This window comes from Manis javanica, chromosome 5 (genome assembly GCF_040802235.1).
Source record: "Manis javanica isolate MJ-LG chromosome 5, MJ_LKY, whole genome shotgun sequence".
NCBI lineage: Eukaryota > Metazoa > Chordata > Mammalia > Pholidota > Manidae > Manis > Manis javanica.
This window is the reverse complement of record NC_133160.1, coordinates 16,598,955-16,617,584: the sequence shown is the minus strand read 5'-3', so window position 1 is coordinate 16,617,584 and position 18,630 is coordinate 16,598,955. Positions and strand designations below refer to the sequence as shown.

General features: G+C 40.7%; 1 protein-coding gene across 4 annotated transcripts in view; it reads right to left on the bottom strand.

Moving 5' to 3' along the window:
- Positions 1 to 18,630, bottom strand: part of CHD6 (chromodomain helicase DNA binding protein 6) — a 202,719-nt gene that overhangs the window by 140,417 nt on the left and 43,672 nt on the right. For all 4 annotated transcript variants that reach the window (XM_073236592.1, XM_073236595.1, XM_073236594.1 and 1 more), the window contains exon 2: positions 5,375 to 5,429. In XM_073236592.1, the coding sequence (XP_073092693.1) occupies positions 5,375 to 5,407 (33 nt within the window). In that variant the 5' untranslated portion in view covers positions 5,408 to 5,429. The remainder of the gene's footprint in view (positions 1 to 5,374; positions 5,430 to 18,630) is intronic.

Genomic DNA, 18,630 nt, shown 5'->3' with positions numbered 1-18,630 from the left:
AAAATAGAAATACCATTTGATACAGGAATTCCACTCCTAGGAATTTACCCAAACAATACACGTTCTCAGATTCAAAAAGACATGTGCACCCTATGTTTATCGCAGCACTATTTACAATAGCCAAGAAATGGAAGCAACCTAAGTGTCCATCAGTAGATGAATGGATAAAGAAGATGGGGTACATACACACAATGGAATACTATTCAGCCATAAGAAAGAAACAAATCCTACCATTTGCAACAACACGGATGGAGCTAGAGGGTATTATGCTCAGTGAAATAAGCCAGGTGGAGAAGACAAGTACCAAATGAATTCTCTCATTGGTGGAGTATAACAAACGAAGCAAACCTGAAGGCACAAAACAGCACAGACTCACAGACTCCATGAAGGGATGGTTACCAAAGGGGAGGAAGTGGGGAGGGAGGGAGAAGGGGATGGAGCGGTATTATGATTAGCACACATGGTGTGGGGGGATCATGGGGAAGACAGTGTAGCACAGAGAAGGCAAACAGTGACTCTGGGGCATCTTACCACAATGATGGGCAGTGACTGCAATGGGGTATGGGGGGGTGAATGTAGTAACTGCATTGTTTTTCATGTGAAACCTTCATAAGAGTGTATATTAATAATACCTTAATAAAAAAATACCTTTTGTCGGTCTCAGCTAGTGAAGTATTGTTTAACATCAGTCATATGAGCTGAAAAAACCACTATGTAACATTTACTATGTGACATTCTAGTCAAAAATTATCTACTTATACAGTATTTATTTTGTTATTTACTTAGATGTTAATAATGGTGGTAGCTCCCCCTGAGAAGACAGTCTCTTTTACAGTACTTTAAATACCATAACATAAATAAATATCCTGGGAAACCCTAGGATTCTGGCCAGAATGGACCTCTGAGATCATCTCGCCCAAACTCCCATCCCGTGTTGTCTGCCATACAGCAGGCAGCCCTCCAGTCCCCCAGACCCAGGTGACTCACTGCTCACAAGGCGCGAGCCACAGCGGGCAGCTCGCCTGCTCAGGATGGTCCTCTGTAGATGGAACGAGAGCCTGTCCTCCTGTGACTCTCCCCATTCTCACCCACCCATCCAGCAACAGATACAGTTAATTTTCCACCTGATGCTTTCAAATCTTCCCTTCTTCGGGCCATGTGATCCTGGTTTCATCCATCACACCTCACAGGAAATGAGTCAGTGTTATTTTACCATCCCAGTCACTTTGCTCCAGCTTTTTGAATACATGTTTCAGAACCCAAAATGATTATGAACAACAAAATCTGGCAAGGCATGTCAAAAATAGTGAAAAGCATTAAATGCTCAGGTTTCTCAGGGTTTTTTTCTTTTTTTTTTTTGGAGGAAGAGTTGGATGAGGCTGATCTTAAGGCCTTTGAAACATGAATCCAGGGTGAAGCTGTTTAGAATCTTGTTTTTTGGGGGCAATCCCTCTTTATGCATGTTGAAAAAGGCCTTCCAATGACTATTGAACACAGGCTCCACTTCATATTAGCCCTCATGTTGGGACTCTCTGCAAGGTGAGACTGAAAAGTCTAAGAAACAAATTAATTACTCATCCATATGATCGACTCTGATATTCTTCCTCCTTCACTATTCTGAATTGTGGATCATGACCTGGTGATCTGTATGGGTGGTAAGCATCTTCCTAGAGATCCGAGTCCTTACACCCCTCAGCCCCAGTAGAACATGTCTAGGACCAATTCTTTTGGGAATCTGGGAGCCAGCTAAATCCACCATGCTTCTTTATCTTAAATGTAGCTTTGGTCACCACCTAAAATGTAGCACCCCACTCCAGGCCTGTCCACTTCCCCTTACTTACACCATATGCTGCTGCTTCTCAAACCCACCCAGACACCACTCTCTTCCCTCGCAAGCTTTCCTCCTGGGTCCTCAAAAGCAACCTGAGTGAAACCCAGTTCTTCCCACTCTTTTAAAACACTCAAATTTTTGGTGGGGCTAACATTCTCCATTCTCCATCCTCTCCAATTCCCGTGCATGGCTCCTCCACCCACAATGTAAAGCCCTGGCTCTTTTGAGGCATATGTCATCTGCTACTGTTAACTGTTTGGAACCAGACTCTTAAGTTTCTTAAGGAAAAGCATTAACTTTTAGTCACTGTTATAGCTAGCCCCAAGCAAACCCTCAAATATTTCTTGATGAATAAATGTTGAAAAATTCAAAAACTTAGTGAATAAATTATATCCCTATTCGCTCCAGGGAAGGAAACACAGTCTAATAATCTGAAGGTCTCTGGGAGTCTCTCAGCAGGTGTGAAGAGAACTCTTCCTACCCCACTTTTCATTTCTAGAGGACCATTCTAGAATGAAGGGCTCTACTGGCCTGACTCTTGGTTACTGGGTTAGGAGAGAAGATTCTCTCCTAATTACTGTGAGCCTGGGTTAACTTCTGGGCATAGCTCTGAGTTTTAATTAAACTCACAAAATTACCTATTTCTATTGCATTCATACTTGTTAATTCTCCTCTACATTGGATACAGGTACCAAAAACTCTCTTACCTCTGAAGATAACAAGTGTCTGTAAACCGTGTCATATATCACATACTATTTATCATGTTTTGTTCTTCTCTTAGACCAAACAAGGCGCTGAGATGAATAAAAATCAGTATTTCCTTATCATAGGCTGGTCATCCTTATGATTAGGATGTGTCCCCTCACAAATAAGAATTTCCAGCTGTACTCTACATCAGCAGAGCCACAAGGTATTTCAGTGATTTGAGTTTACACTTTATTTCTCTAGCTAATTTTTTTTTTTGCTTAATACTGCTTAGTCTCTTTAGGGATTCAAAAATGTATTTCTTAGAAGCAGTAGTTTACTTTTTCATACTGATAAGACTATAGACTTCAAGTGACTGATTTTTTCAATGTTTTATTAAAGTCTATTTTTCCTGCAACACTTCTTCGGGGAATACAAAGTTAATCTCTAAACGCTTTGTTCTTGGCACACTATTCCTGTCATGTCCTTTCTAGATGATAAGAAGCATGATTATTTATTACTGAGTTTTGACTAACTTATAAAATCTGCTGTCTCATTTAATTTGCTTTGATTAATTTTAGGTCAAAGAATGAGAGATTTTCAAGATTAGAATGCCATTTTTCTCCAGGGAAGAGGAAAAATAAATTATTAGGAATGAGGGTTTCTAAAGACTGGATGTTTCATTTGCTGCTACTTCTAACCCCTTAGAATCACAAGACAGGACAGAGTTTGGTGGTTCACTTTATTGTTATGCTGAAAGATTTCCCTGGCGCTGACATTCAGAATGCCAAGGACTTCAGGAGTTTCCTCATTTAATGCTTACCAACATCTTGGCAGGCATGGATGACTTCCCCCTTTTAAGTGATAGAAAAATGAGCTTAACTTCTGCAAAGTCACATAACTAAGTGGTAGAGTTAGAGTTTCAATTCTATTCTACTGAAATCAAAGCCCAAGTTCACTCCAGAACATGGGCCTCCTCTGTCAAGCAATGAACTCTCACATGCTCAATCCTGGGCCTGTGGATGGGCTGTTTTAGTAAGAACTTAATTTTCTGTTTTCATGCTCTGCAACTGCTTGCAGTTCGGTCAGCAGTATGGCCTGTCACCAGCACTTCTAAGGGAAGCAGGATCAACTCCTAAAAGTGGCTCCACTTAATTAACTTGCTCCTCTACCATCTCTAAATGTCTATTTTTAAATAAAACCCTGCCCTGTTCATCAACATTACTGTCTAAAATAAAATCCCATCTAACCAAGGTTATAGAATGGCTGCTGACATATTAATACCAATGGTTTTAGTAATGAACCAGTAAACTAGCAAAAGAAAGAAACCCAAGTTCATGCTGGGGTCATGTTAGTAAAGAACATTTTCATTGAAATAAAAGCTTACCTTAAAGAATTTTTTTAAAAATTAAATATGCAGATTGTTTTCAGAAATAGAAACCTGCCCATGTACCATAAATGGTAACAATGTTGAGGGCTTGGGGTTCTCTTTAGTAATAATATGTTCATTTTAACAGCAGCATATAATATTGCACTAGAATGATGCTATAACATCTTACTATGCTGATGACAGTGACTGCAATGGGGTATGGGGAGACTTGATAATACGGGTGAATGTAGTAACCACAATGTTGCTCATATGAAACTTTCATAAGATTGTATATCAATGATACTTTAATAAAAAAAATAGTAATATTCCACTAGGTGGATGTACCATGGTTTAAATAGTCTTTTTGATGGATAGATAGGCTTTCTATTTTGCTATTAAAAATAAAGCAGCAATGAAAGCCCATGTACACCAAGTTTTGCATATCTGTCCAAGTATAACCATAGGATAAATTTCTAGCAGATGGAAGTGCATTCTCTATAGCGTCTACCTACCAGCTGATGACTATAAGGCCAGGACAGGAAGAAATCTGCATGTAGGTAGTGTTTAGTCCTTGCTCTTCCTGTTAAGAATTAGCAGCAACTGAGTCAGTTATTTCCAACAGGTTGTTTTGGTTTGGTTCCACTGGGAACAGACCAGAGGGTATCCCTTGGTTTCCCTGTTACCTGATTTGTCACTGCTCCCTAGAAGGGGAGCAGGAAGTGGCAGTCCCACCCAAACTCTCTGCACAGGGTTCCTGTAAAGAGCAGGGACTCAGATCTCCCCAGTCACAAGGCTGTCATTCAGTTCTATGAAAGGAAAACCAACCCACTGGAGATATCCCACTTCCAAGAGACAGAGAAAGGTCTCCCCATTCCACATCTGAGCCACTGGCTGGGGTCTCCAGGTTCCTCTGAGTATGGCACCATCTGAAGCACAGAAGTACTGACAGAGGAAAGGAGACCCTGCAGGAGGGGTCTCAAGGCTACTGTTTTATCATCTCGCCTCCTCTTCAAGAAACCAAATGCCAAACAGTAGATGTTCAGATCCTTTCAACTGGTTCACTATTTTTTCTAGAAGGAAACTAATAAAAAAGAATTTTATAAATGAAGATGCTTTTAGTTTAACCAAACATCTAAACTGATGAATATATAAACTATAAAGAATTGATCACATCTCTCTTTATAAAGACTTGGAAGGCTACTCCAGGGGAGGAGAAACCTCTCTTCCACATAGTTAATTCAAATAATACTCTGGCTTACAGTTTGTATTACCTTTATTCCTATATGGAGCTGACCTGCGCATAAGCAAAAATCCACATATGAAGTCATTCAAAACCCAGCTCTAAGTTATCATGTGGAGAATGAGAGACAGAGGCAGGAGGGGAACTACCAGAAGCTAAGAGATGAGCCCAAACTGCCAGCACCTCCTCTTGTTAAAACAGCACCAGCATATTCTAGAGGCATTCACTTAGAAGCTACGTGACCACTTACCTGCTTCTCTTTCTTCTGTATTTTCATTATCATCTATTGAAGGGAGATATTTATTCTGCAAAACATAAAAAAAGGCCAAAATTATCGGGAAGTTCAAAATAAAACATTTTGGATTATCTCAGATGAACTGTGACACGTGGGGAGAACATGCAACAGACGAGGACTTTACAGAACACTCCCAATCAGCAGTGTTCTAGCCATTGCCACTGCCCAGGGTCAGCATAGCCCTAACCCTACCTAAATCCCCAAACCTAATTTACTGTTCCCAATGGCATAACAGCAAAAAGACACTGTCATTATAGGTAAAGTAAGTTATAAAAGATGCCGGCCTGAGTTATTTTTGCGCGCCGAGCGGGGCTGATCAAGCTGAGAGTTGGGACGATTGTATAAAAGTCTCTTTTGGGGCGGAGCCAGGATGGCGGCGTGAGTAGAGCAGTGGAAATCTCCTCCCAAAAACACATAGAGCTATGAAAATATAACAAAGAAAAATCTTCCTAAAATAGAGACCACAGGACACAGGACAACATCCAGACCACATCCACACCTGCAAGAACCCAGCACCTTGCGAAGGGGGAAAAGGCCACAAACCAACAAGAAGGGAAGCTCTTCCAGCGGTCACTTGTATCAGCTCTGCAAACTATCTCTATCACCATGAAAAGGCAAAACTAGAGGCAGACAAAGATCACAGAGACAACACCTGAGAGGGAGACAGAACTAACTAGCCCTCCTGAAAAAGAATTCAAAATAAAAATCATGAACATGCTGACAGAGATGCAGAGAAAAACGCAAGAGCAATGGGATGAGATGCAGAGAAAAATGCAAGAGCAGTGGGATGAGATGCAGAGAAAAATGCAAGAGCAGTGGGATGAAGTCCGGAAGGAGATCACAGAGGTCAGGAAGGAGATCACAGAAGTGAAACAATCCCTGGAAGGATTTATAAGCAGAATGGATAAGATGCAGGAGGCCATTGAAGGAATAGAAGCCAGAGAACAGGAACGTATAGAAGCTGACATAGAGAGAGATAAAAGGATCTCCAAGAATGAAACAACACTAAGAGAAATATGTGACCAATACAAAAGGAATAATATTCGTATTATAGGGATACCAGAAGAAGAAGAAAGAGAAAAAGGGATAGAAAGTCTCTTTGAAGAAATAATTGCTGAAAACTTCCCCAAACTGGGGGAGGAAATAATCAAACAGACCATGGAATTACACAGAACTCCCAACAGAAAGGATCCAAGGAGGACAACACCAAGACACATAGTAATTAAAATGGCAAGGATCAAGGACAAGGAAAGAGTTTTAAAGGCAGCTAGAGAGAAAAAGGTCACCTCTAAAGGAAAACCCATCAGGCTAACATCAGACTTCTCAACAGAAACCCTACAGGCAAGAAGAGAATGGCATGATATACTTAATGCAATGAAACAGAAGGGCCTTGAACCAAGGATACTGTATCCAGCACGACTATCATTTAAATATGATGGCGGGATTAAACAATTCCCAGACAAGCAAAAGCTGAGGGAATTTGCTTCCCACAAACCACCTCTACAGGGCATCCTACAGGGACTGCTCTAGATGGGAAGACCCCTAAAAAGAGCACAGAACAAAACACACAACATATGAAGAATGGAGGAGGAGGAATAAGAAGGGAGAGAAGAAAAGAATCTCCAGACAGTGTATATAACAGCTCAATAAGCGAGCTAAGTTAGGCAGTAAGATACTAAAGAAGCTAACCTTGAACCTTTGGTAACCACAAATCTAAAGCCTGCAATGGCAATAAGTACATATCTCTCAATAGTCACCCTAAATGTAAATGGACTTAATGCACCAATCAAAAGACATAGAGTAATAGAATGGATAAAAAAGCAAGACCCATCTATATGCTGCTTACAAGAAACTCACCTTAAACCCAAAGATAAGCATAGACTAAAAGTCAAGGGATGGAAAAACATATTTCAGGCAAACAACAGTGAGAAGAAAGCAGGGGTTGCAGTACTAATATCAGACAAAATAGACTTCAAAACAAAGAAAGTAACAACAGATAAAGAAGGATACTACATAATGATAAAGGGCTCAGTCCAACAAGAGGATATAACCATTCTAAATATATATGCACCCAATACAGGAGCACCAGCATATGTGAAGCAAATACTAACAGAACTAAAGAGGGAAATAGACTGCAATGCATTCATTATAGGAGACTTCAACACACCACTCACCCCAAAGGATAGATCCACTGGGCAGAAAATAAGTAAAGACACACAGGCACTGAACCTAACTAGTCCTCCCGAAAAAGAATTCAAAATAAAAATCATGAACATGCTGACAGAGATGCAGAGAAAAATGCAAGAGCAATGGGATGAGATGCAGAGATGGACACACTAGAACAGATGGACTTAATAGACATCTTTAGAACTCTACATCCAAAAGCAACAGGATATACATTCTTCTCAAGTGCACATGGAACATTCTCCAGAATAGACCCCATACTAGCTCACAAAAAGAGCCTCAGTAAATTCCAAAATATTGAAATTCTACCAACCAATTTTTCAGACCACAAAGGTATGAAAGTAGAAATAAATTCTACAAAGAAAACAAAAAGGCTCACAAACACATGGAGCCTTAACAACATGCTACTAAATAATTAATGGATCAATGAACAAATCAAAATAGAGATCAAGGAATATATAGAAACAAATGACAACAACAACACTAAGCCCCAACTTCTGTGGGATGCAGCGAAAGCAGTCTTAAGAGGAAAGTATATAGCAATCCAGGCACACTTGAAGAAGGAAGAACAATCCCAAATGAATAGTCTAACATCACAATTATTAAAACTGGAAAAAGAAGAACAAATGAGGCCTAAAGTCAGCAGAAGGAGGGACATAATAAAGATCAGAGAAGAAATAAACAAAATTGAGAAGAATAAAACAATAGCAAAATCAACGAAACCAAGAGCTGGTTCTTTGAGAAAATAAACAAAATAGATAAGCCTCTAGCCCAACTTATTAAGAGAAAAAGAGAATCAACACAAATCAACAGAATCAGAAATGAGAATGGAAAAATCACAACAGACTCCACAGAAATACAAAGAATTATTAAAGACTACTATGAAAACCTATATGCCAACAAGCTGGAAAACCTAGAAGAAATGGACAACTTCCTAGAAAAATACAACCTCCCAAGACTGACCAAGGAAGAAACACAAAAGTTAAACAAACCAATTACAAGCAAAGAAATTGAAACAGTAATCAAAAAACTACCCAAGAACAAAACCCCGGGGCCGGGCGGATTTACCTCGGAATTTTATCAGACACACAGAGAAGACATAATACCCATTCTCCTTAAAGTGTTCCACAAAATAGAAGAAGAGGGAATACTCCCAAACTCATTCTATGAGGCCAACATCACCCTAATACCAAAACCAGGCAAAGACCCCACCAAAAAAGAAAATTACAGACCAATATCCCTGATGAATGTAGATGCAAAAATACTCAATAAAATATTAGCAAACAGAATTCAACAGTATATCAAAAGGATCATACACCATGACCAAGTGGGGTTCATCCCAGGGATGCAAGGATGGTACAACATTCGAAAATCCATCAACATCATCCACCACATCAACAAAAAGAAAGACAAAAACCACATGATCATCTCCATAGATGCTGAAAAAGCATTTGACAAAATTCAACATCCATTCATGATAAAAACTCTCAGCAAAATGGGAATAGAGGGCAAGTACCTCAACATAATAAAGGCCATATATGATAAACCCACAGCCAGCATTATACTGAACAGCGAGAAGCTGAAAGCATTTCCTCTGAGATCGGGAACCAGACAGGGATGCCCACTCTCCCCACTGTTATTTAACATAGTACTGGAGGTCCTAGCCACGGCAATCAGACAAAACAAAGAAATACAAGGAATCCAGATTGGTAAAGAAGAAGTTAAACTGTCACTATTTGCAGATGATATGATACTGTACATAAAAAACCCTAAAGACTCCACTCCAAAACTACTAGAACTGATATCGGAATACAGCAAAGTTGCAGGATACAAAATTAACACACAGAAATCTGTAGCTTTCCTATACACTAACAACAAATCAATAGAAAGAGAAATCAGGAAAACAATTCCATTCACCATTGCATCAAAAAGAATAAAATACCTAGGAATAAACCTAACCAAAGAAGTGAAAGACTTATACTCTGAAAACTACAAGTCACTCTTAAGAGAAATTAAAGGGGACACTAATAAATGGAAACTCATCCCATGCTCATGGCTAGGAAGAATTAATATCGTCAAAATGGCCATCCTGCCCAAAGCAATATACAGATTTGATGCAATCCCTCTCAAATTACCAGCAGCATTCTTCAATGAATTGGAACAAATAATTCAAAAATTCATATGGAAACACCAAAGACCCCGAAAAGCCAAAGCAATCCTGAAAAAGAAGAATAAAGTAGGGGGGATCTCACTCCCCAACTTCAAGCTCTACTACAAAGCAATAGTAATCAAGACAATTTGGTACTGGCACAAGAACAGAGCCACAGACCAGTGGAACAGATTAGAGACCCCAGAAATTAACCCAAACATATATGGTCAATTAATATACGATAAAGGAGCCATGGACATACAATGGCAAAATGACAGTCTCTTCAACAGATGGTGCTGGCAAAACTGGACAGCTACATGTAAGAGAATGAAACTGGACCATTGTCTAACCCCATATACAAAGGTAAACTCAAAATGGATCAAAGACCTGAATGTAAGTCATGAAACCATTAAACTCTTGGAAAAAAACATAGGCAAAAACCTCTTAGACATAAACATGAGTGATCTCTTCTTGAACCTATCTCCCCGGGCAAGGAAAACAACAGGAAAAATGAGCAAGTGGGACTACATTAAGCTGAAAAGCTTCTGTACAGCGAAAGACACCATCAATAGAACAAAAAGGAACCCTGCAGTATGGGAGAATATATTTGAAAATAACAGATCTGACAAAGGCTTGACATCCAGAATATATAAAGAGCTCACACACCTCAACAAACAAAAAACAAATAACCCAATTAAAAAATGGGCAGAGGAACTGAACAGACAGTTCTCCAAAAAAGAAATGCAGATGGCCAAGAGACACATGAAAAGATGCTCCACATCGCTAATAATCAGAGAAATGCAAATTAAAACTACAATGAGGTATCACCTCACACCAGTAAGGATAGCTGCCATCCAAAAGACAAACAACAACAAATGTTGGCGAGGCTGTGGAGAAAGGGGAACCCTCCTACACTGCTGGTGGGAATGTAAATTAGTTCAACCATTGTGGAAAGCAGTATGGAGGTGCATCAAAATGCTCAAAACAGACCTACCATTTGACCCAGGAATTCCACTCCTAGGAATTTACCCTAAGAACGCAGCAATCAAGTTTGAGAAAGACAGATGCACTCCTATGTTTATCGCAGCACTATTTACAATAGCCAAGAATTGGAAGCAACCTAAATGTCCATCGGTAGATGAATGGATAAAGAAGATGTGGTACATATACACAATGGAATACTACTCAGCCATAAGATGTGGAAAAATCCAACCATTTGCAGCAACATGGATGGAGCTGGAGAGTATTATGCTCAGTGAAATAAGCCAAGCGGAGAAAGAGAAATACCAAATGATTTCACTCATCTGAGGAGTATAGGAACAAAGGAAAAACTGAAGGAACAAAACAGCAGTGGAATTACAGAACCCAAAAATGGACTAACAGGTACCAAAGGGAAAGGAACTGGGGAGGATGGGTGGGCAGGGAGGGAAAAGGGGGGGGAGAAGAAGGGGGGTATTAAGATTAGCATGCATGGGGGGGAGGGAGAAAGGGGAGGGTGGGCTGCACAACACAGAGAGGACAAGTAGTGACTCTACAACATTTTGCTAAGCTGATGGACAGTAACCATAATGTGGTTGTTAGGGGGGACCTGATATAGGGGAGAGCATAGTAAACATAGTATTCTTCATGTAAGTGTAGATTAAAAATTAAAAAAAAAAAAAAGAAAGAAAGAAAGAAAAGGGGAATTACTCCTTAACAGAATAAAACTATTGGTAAATCAAAGATCAAGGCATGCTTTAAATATCCTTAATGTTGATCACTTAAAGGGTGTCAGATGATCAACTATGGAGGTACTCTTTTCTGGTAATATTCCTTTCTCTTAATTAAAAAAAAAAAAAAAAAAAGCAGTTACTGTGTGCTGACCTCCAATGAGTTCTGCACAGTGGTATAGGGGGCATGTCAAAGTGTGGGCAAAGGGTCTGTTTGTTTCTATGCAGAAGATCAAGGCCTAGCTTGGATACCCAGAAAATGAACTAAGATACAATATGAGGAGGAGCTTCCGGCATCAGCACTCTCTGGAGGACTTGTGCCGGGGGATGATCATCAAAAAGCCTCCACAGGGATCCAGACAATGCTGCGGTTGGGGCTGCATCCAGCCCACCGTCTCCTGGACTTGCCATTGGAATGAGGAGGGAGATGTCTAGGCTGGCATCTGCATACAGTGAGACAACGAATTTGACCGGATCTGTACTGCTGGAACTCAACCAGGAGTTGGGAGGGGTGCAAGTTGTAGCACTCCAAAATCTCATGACTATAGACCATCTATGGTTAAAAGAACATATGGGATGTGAACAGATCCCAGAAATGGGCCGCTTTAATTTGTCTGATGGTTCAAGTACAGTTGGACAATATCCATCATATCATAGATAAATTTTCACAAATGCCTAGGGTGCCTAAATGGTTTTCTTGGCTTCACTGGAGATGGATGGTAATTATAGATTTGCTTTGTTTATGTCACCGTATTCCTATTATGTTAATATGTGTGTGCAAATTAGTTAGTAGTTTAAAACCTATACATACTTAAGGTACTATACAAGAAGATATGTCAAAGAAATAATCAATCCTCCCATGTTTCCTTCATATGCTACATCTGTAGCTTTTCTTCTTCCTTCCTAATTACAACCCTTAAATAGAATTTGTGCCTCATATTGAATTTACCGAGTATCATAATTCCTCCAGGTGGTAAAGATACCTCGAGACAAGTGCTGGGCATAGAAGCCACAGGGCATAAATCTGCAAAGAAGTAAAAAGCTAACCTTTGCAAACAATATGGCTTCTTTCTCACTTACCAACTTTACATTTCCCTGTATGGCCCCGGAAGATGACTGGTTAGCCAGAGACGGGTAAGATTCCTCAAGGGAGGAACAACCTAAGACAGGCACAGTCGCAGGGGGGCCATCAGGTGAGAATTTGGGGATCAACAGAGGTGAGGCTCAGAACCTCACCCCCCCTGCTTTGAGAGAAATCTTCTGCATCCGTGGATGTTTTGCTGCCCTTGTCTAGCCTGGATTAATACTTAGTCCATCGGCACATACCTGATCATCTGATCATCTACATTTGCCCTCTTACAGCACTAAACTATGTCTTCTACCTTTATCTTGCATCTACCTACCACTTCAGCATTTTATTAAAAATAAAAATAATAATAATAATAGGAGAAATGTGGGATCAACATATAAATCAAGTACAAAAATCAAACGAATATTCATATTTGACCTGATTGTTTATAGGTCATAATGCATGATCAAAACGGAAAGTTTCTGTGATGAATGCCCTTGTACTGTTCACCATGTAAGAATTTATTCACTATGTAAGAATTCGTTCACCATGTAAGAACTTGTTCGTTATGCTTCAGAAGATTGGAGACTGAAGAGAATTAGGCTTGAGATGGATTAATGATTGTACATTGAGCGTTGACCCCCCTATACTGAATTTTATTGTTAACAACCATTTGATCAATAAATATGAGAGATGCCCTCTCAAAAAAAAAAAAGATGCTGGCCTATTAAACTACAAAGGAAACGCAGAGGAACTAAACATAATGACGTGTCTGCACTGAGGAGAGGGGAAGAAGGGGTGTGAATAAAGCCAAGCCTTGACTTCTTTTGGAAGAAAGTCAGTAAATAGTGTCTACAATTGATAAGTTAAGAAATAGAAATACATACAATTTTTTAAAAAGAGCTAAAAGAGTTAAAAGTACCTCTCCTGAAGGACAGAGGAGTGGTATGAGACAGAGCAGGTCACACCTGCATTTCATCACATGCTCTCCTCTATTATTTGATGTTTTAAGCTATGTGCATATATTACCTGACAAAATAGATTCCATTCCAATATCTTATATGACCTTTTAAATGACTGCTCTTACTGTACCCAGGACATATGCCCCCATTCCCACCCCAGTCATAACGCCCTTGATGACACTGAACTTTTCCTTATAAATGACTTTGGAGCACCACAGCAGTTAAGAGCCCAGCAGGTGGCTTTAAAGGTCCATAAGTACACTGGGGCATCCTAGGGAACAGAAGGAAAACCCTAGACTAGGAAACATGGACCTGGGGGCTGCCTGAATCGCTAACCAGTGTACTGTATTGCCTTGTTCTGAAGCTCTCACCTTCCTGTTAAGCAGACAATGGAGGGATCTATGTAATCGTGGCCCCAGTCCTGGCCCAGAGGTAGACACTGCCTCACATTTATTGTTCACTCTGAATTCCTGGACATTCCAGAGAGCTATGGAACACCACACCCTCAGGAAACTATCCCAGACGCACATCATTATCCTTATGTTTATAATCATTTCTTATAACCAAATGAACATGATGGGCAGGCCTTAAGCAGAACTTTAAAGTGAGATGGCGTTGTTTTCTGAGTGAGTTCATAGTGTGTTTGATGCAAACTGAGAAAAAGAAGGACTTGTTATTCTAATCATCCTTGGGGCCACAATTACAGTGTAACAGTTTACTCTCTGTCAACTCAGGCTTTATCCTCCAGGGGTTACATGCATTTTCTACAAAAGGACCATAAAACTTTACCAGGACATTGCTGGGCTCGGACCAAGGGCCAGGGGAGGAGGACAGAGAAGAATTTGCCAAGTCAGAAAAGGGAAAGTAAAGTTAATAAATGATGCTTCTAAGAATCACTATTAGGATTTGCATTTCATGAAACAATTATTCACCTCAAGAAAACCATCCTTTCAGAGAAATGTTAAGCGCTCTGAATCACGGCAGTTAAAAGAATTTTACATTCTAATCTTCATTATAGTGGAGTCAGTTCTAGGTAAATTATGTTGGTACAAGTTTATCTCCTTTATCTCTCAACTTCCAAATTATCAGACCCCAAAGAACCAACATTCTCAACCATCACAAACTGCCACAAATTGTGAACTGAGGAAAAAATTTTGGAAAATAAATTCTAGCTAATAAAAAAGGATTTATCAGTAATTACCGTATGTATTCAATATACTGCCTAACAAAATGCAATCATTTAAAAAATATAAACTCTACCAAAGTCAATAAAAAATTACTTTTTAATATGTAAAGAACAAGCATAATGTAGTAGAGACATCAAAAAACACTATTTCTAACTAAGCACCACAAGCTAGTGCGCAAATAAGAAGAGCTGCAACATGGCCAGAAATGGGGAGAAAACTGGTCCAATTTACCATTGTTAATGACACCTTCTCATTGTTTTAAGCTTTCTGAAGGACCCTCTGGCAATGTGCCACTACATGTATCAACTGTTCTCAGCCTTTCACCTGCCAATTCCACTTCAAGGAATGTATCCCAAAGAAACAAAGCAGTAGGAAATAAGCCAGAGCCTTGAAGGAAGCTCAGGGGTGAGGCAGGCGACACATGAAGATGCCTATCACAGCAGAACCAGGACACTGGACACCGCACAGGCCCACCACTCCTCAGGCCTGTGCCCTCAAAGGGCCTGAAAAGATTACAGGCGCTCTGGGCGCAAACTGGAAAAAGTAAGCGGTGGGGCTGACCCAGGTATGGCTTGAATTTTATTACTAGCAAAGAGAGGGGGTCTGTAGGAGAAGAGGTGGGTGAAAGAGTCCCAGCTAAATCCTGACCCCTTTACCACCACAATTTGTTCACAGGCAAAACATTGCACCTTCAGCATTATTCATGCTGCAAAGACAACCTCAGCACATTCTGGGGGAGGGAGAGAGGATGAGAAGGTGTGTGGAAGCCAGGTGAGTGGGAGTGACGTTTCTGTAAGATACTTGCTCCGGTTCATTGGCAGAGATCTTCGTCTGGCCTCACACTATGATTGTGTTATCATTTATAGCACTGTGATATCATTTACAGCGCTCCAACCAACTGCCACACACAGACCAGCATGCAGCCATCCCATTAGGTAACAGATGTTGTCGACTACATCAACAGGCATTCAACATTTACTGACTTTTATTTCTCCAAATAATACCTAATAATTTACAAAACACTTTCTCTTAAGTTACCTCTTTTATGGCATGATTAAAAAATACAAAACTACATTATCTTTATATATGAATGTAGCATTGAATTACCTTCGCAAGACAATCAGAGGCTAATAACGTAAAGAACAAACAATATAAACTCCCATGCCTTCTTACACTCAGCAACATAATGATGCTTCTGTTAAGAAAAACAGGTGCCAGGTTTCAGCAGGAACATTTTCAAAGGTTTTTTTTTTAAATTGTTCTCTCTAGTTCAAAAATTCTGTAACAGTGTCTGTGCCATCCCCAAGTTCCTCAGTGCTGTACACAGACACTCACAAATAACACATCAGGTACACACGATCCTACCATTCATTCACAGAAATTGGTTACACTTACTCTCCCTAGAGAATTCTGGCATCCTAACAATCCCTGCTCAGGCCAAGGGGTCTACTTCATTAAGGGCATGTGTTCACAAACACAGGCAACGGTGCCCACAGCAGGTCCTTTACAGTCATGAGCAGCAACTGGCGGCAGGAAGGGTGGGGACCTCTGCTTTAACAGGCCCCATCCCTTCCACTCTATCAGGTACTTGGAGACAAAGAGTGCACGGGAAGAGACTTTAAAAATCAGACAGCTTCCACAATGAGCATGTACTTCTATAATCTACTTATGCCCACTCTCGACCTTGAAGTTGGTTCCTACAAACCACTCTAACAATGGCAGGCACTAATAAGGCAATCCCAATCCCATGCTCTTTACAGCATGGGGATTTCAGAAGGGAATAGGAATAGGGCACGGGGAATGACTACTCACATGGGAAGAGTTCATCAAGAAGGCAAAGAGGTCTTGGAGAACAGCACCTTCCTCACTAAACCCCTATCACACCACCTCTGAGACTCCTGACCCACATTCTCAACAACAGAGAGGGTCCAGGGCAAGACATGCCTCATCTTTCCACTTCGCCACCTTACCACCCTCCACAAACTGGACAAATTTATCTGTCTTTTGCTAAGTTTGTGGGAGCAACCTATAGGAAGATAATGGTAAGGGTTTGAAATGCCAGAACAGAGAGTGTGAACCCAGGCTCTAATAATAATCAGACAGGTAAAACCTCTTCCAAACTTTGTTTCCTCACCTGTACAATGGTGACAATACCTGCCTCATGAGGCTTTGAGAGGGATGAGAATCTGTAGTGTCCATCACCCTGTGAACACGGCTATCTGGCAGCCATGAATGCTGCCTGTCCTCACAGGCTTCCCTCCAGCATCGGAGGAAGTGGCCATCTCTCCTGAGGACAACTAACCCTTCCTAAGGTACATGGGATCCACCCTCTCCCATTCCTTGGCTACCTCAGACTCCGGATCACATTGTAGTGAGTCTGTCCTCATTTCATTCAGGTGTCACCTCATCAGTGATACCTTCCCTAACCACCCTATAGAAAACATCCTCTCAACCCACCCACTCTCTATCCTCTTAACCTAATTAGTTTTCTTCCTGACAACTGTTACAACTTGACATTGTATTATCTTGAGTTGACTATAAATGTATTACCTGTGAGATGCACAGGCACACAAATGCAAACTGTTTTGTTCAGGCTGTACTCCCTGAGTCTGGAAATGGCACTGGGCCCTAACAGGTGCGCAACAAACATGTGCTGAATGGAAAAATCATTCCCTCTCCTTTAGCTATCACTAAACCTCTCTCTTTCTACAGTTCTTCTCTCTTCAGGTTCAACTCTACCTTAAAATAGGAACTGTACTAACAAATCCTATACACACCCAAATTTTCACTTCCTCTCATAATACTTTCCTAAAGCCATTCTTGGCGATGATTCCCTAGTTGCCAAATCCAATGGGCATTTCTGGGCTTTATTCTGACATCCTTGCAACATGTTAAACTATGGACCATTTCCTCCTCTTAAAATTTTCATCTCACTGGTTTCTTGGGAGGCTATTCTCTCCTAATTTTCCTCCCAATTGTAGACTTCCAAAGCTCAGCTTCCTCCCTAGGCTCAGCCTATTATAATGCCTAACCTTTAACAGTGTCCCCAGAGTTCAAACATTCCTAATACCACAAGGGCTCCCTGAGTTCTCTGCTCAATCCCCAAACTTCGTTTCTCTATGCCATGACCACTGCACATTTAAAATTGAAGCCTTCCTCCTGACCTCCAAATGGGCATATCCAACCATATCCTGGCCAGTTCCAATTAGGTATTCCACAGATTCTACAAAAACCCTCGACTCTTGCAAAATCATACTCAATGCTACCTTTACACACATACACACCTCTCCCATGTCCCACCATCAGAGGCTAATGTCTCATGACCTGCCACCCAGTTCAGAATTCATTTATCTGTAACCCCTTCCCTTTCCCTTAACTCCTCTATAATTATTGAATTCCTTGGTTCCTCCCTGTCCACTTCTTTTGTTTATTCCCACATTTTTTTTGTCATTGTTTACCTGAAATAGCCCAAGTGCCTCTACTTTTTATGCCTCCTACCCTCATTCCTTTAACCTCATTACACCAAGAGTGTGTTTTCCTAAAAGGTAAACAAAATCAGATTGTATCTCTATAGTGCCTTCAGAGAAAAATACAAATTTCTCATAGCGCAGAGCCCTGCATAAGCAATCGGGTCCCTGGTCTCTGGTCCCTGTCTACTACTCTGACTTTAACACCCACCATTCATCCAACTATACTGAACACGGGCTGATTCTGAAACCAGGCCTGTTCACTCAGGTCTTTGTTCAGGCCCTACCTCCATCTGGAAAATCTTATCAAGGCCGTTACTCTCGCATCTCTATCCTTCAAAACCCAGCTCTGGGAAAAGCACGATAGCAGCTCTATCACCACGATACCATCTTTCCCTGGCCCTGCATGCCATCAGCTGTTAAGTGACTCAGCACTCTCTGGGGAGGCACTCTGTTCCACAGTACTGAGCTCAATGCCTTACAT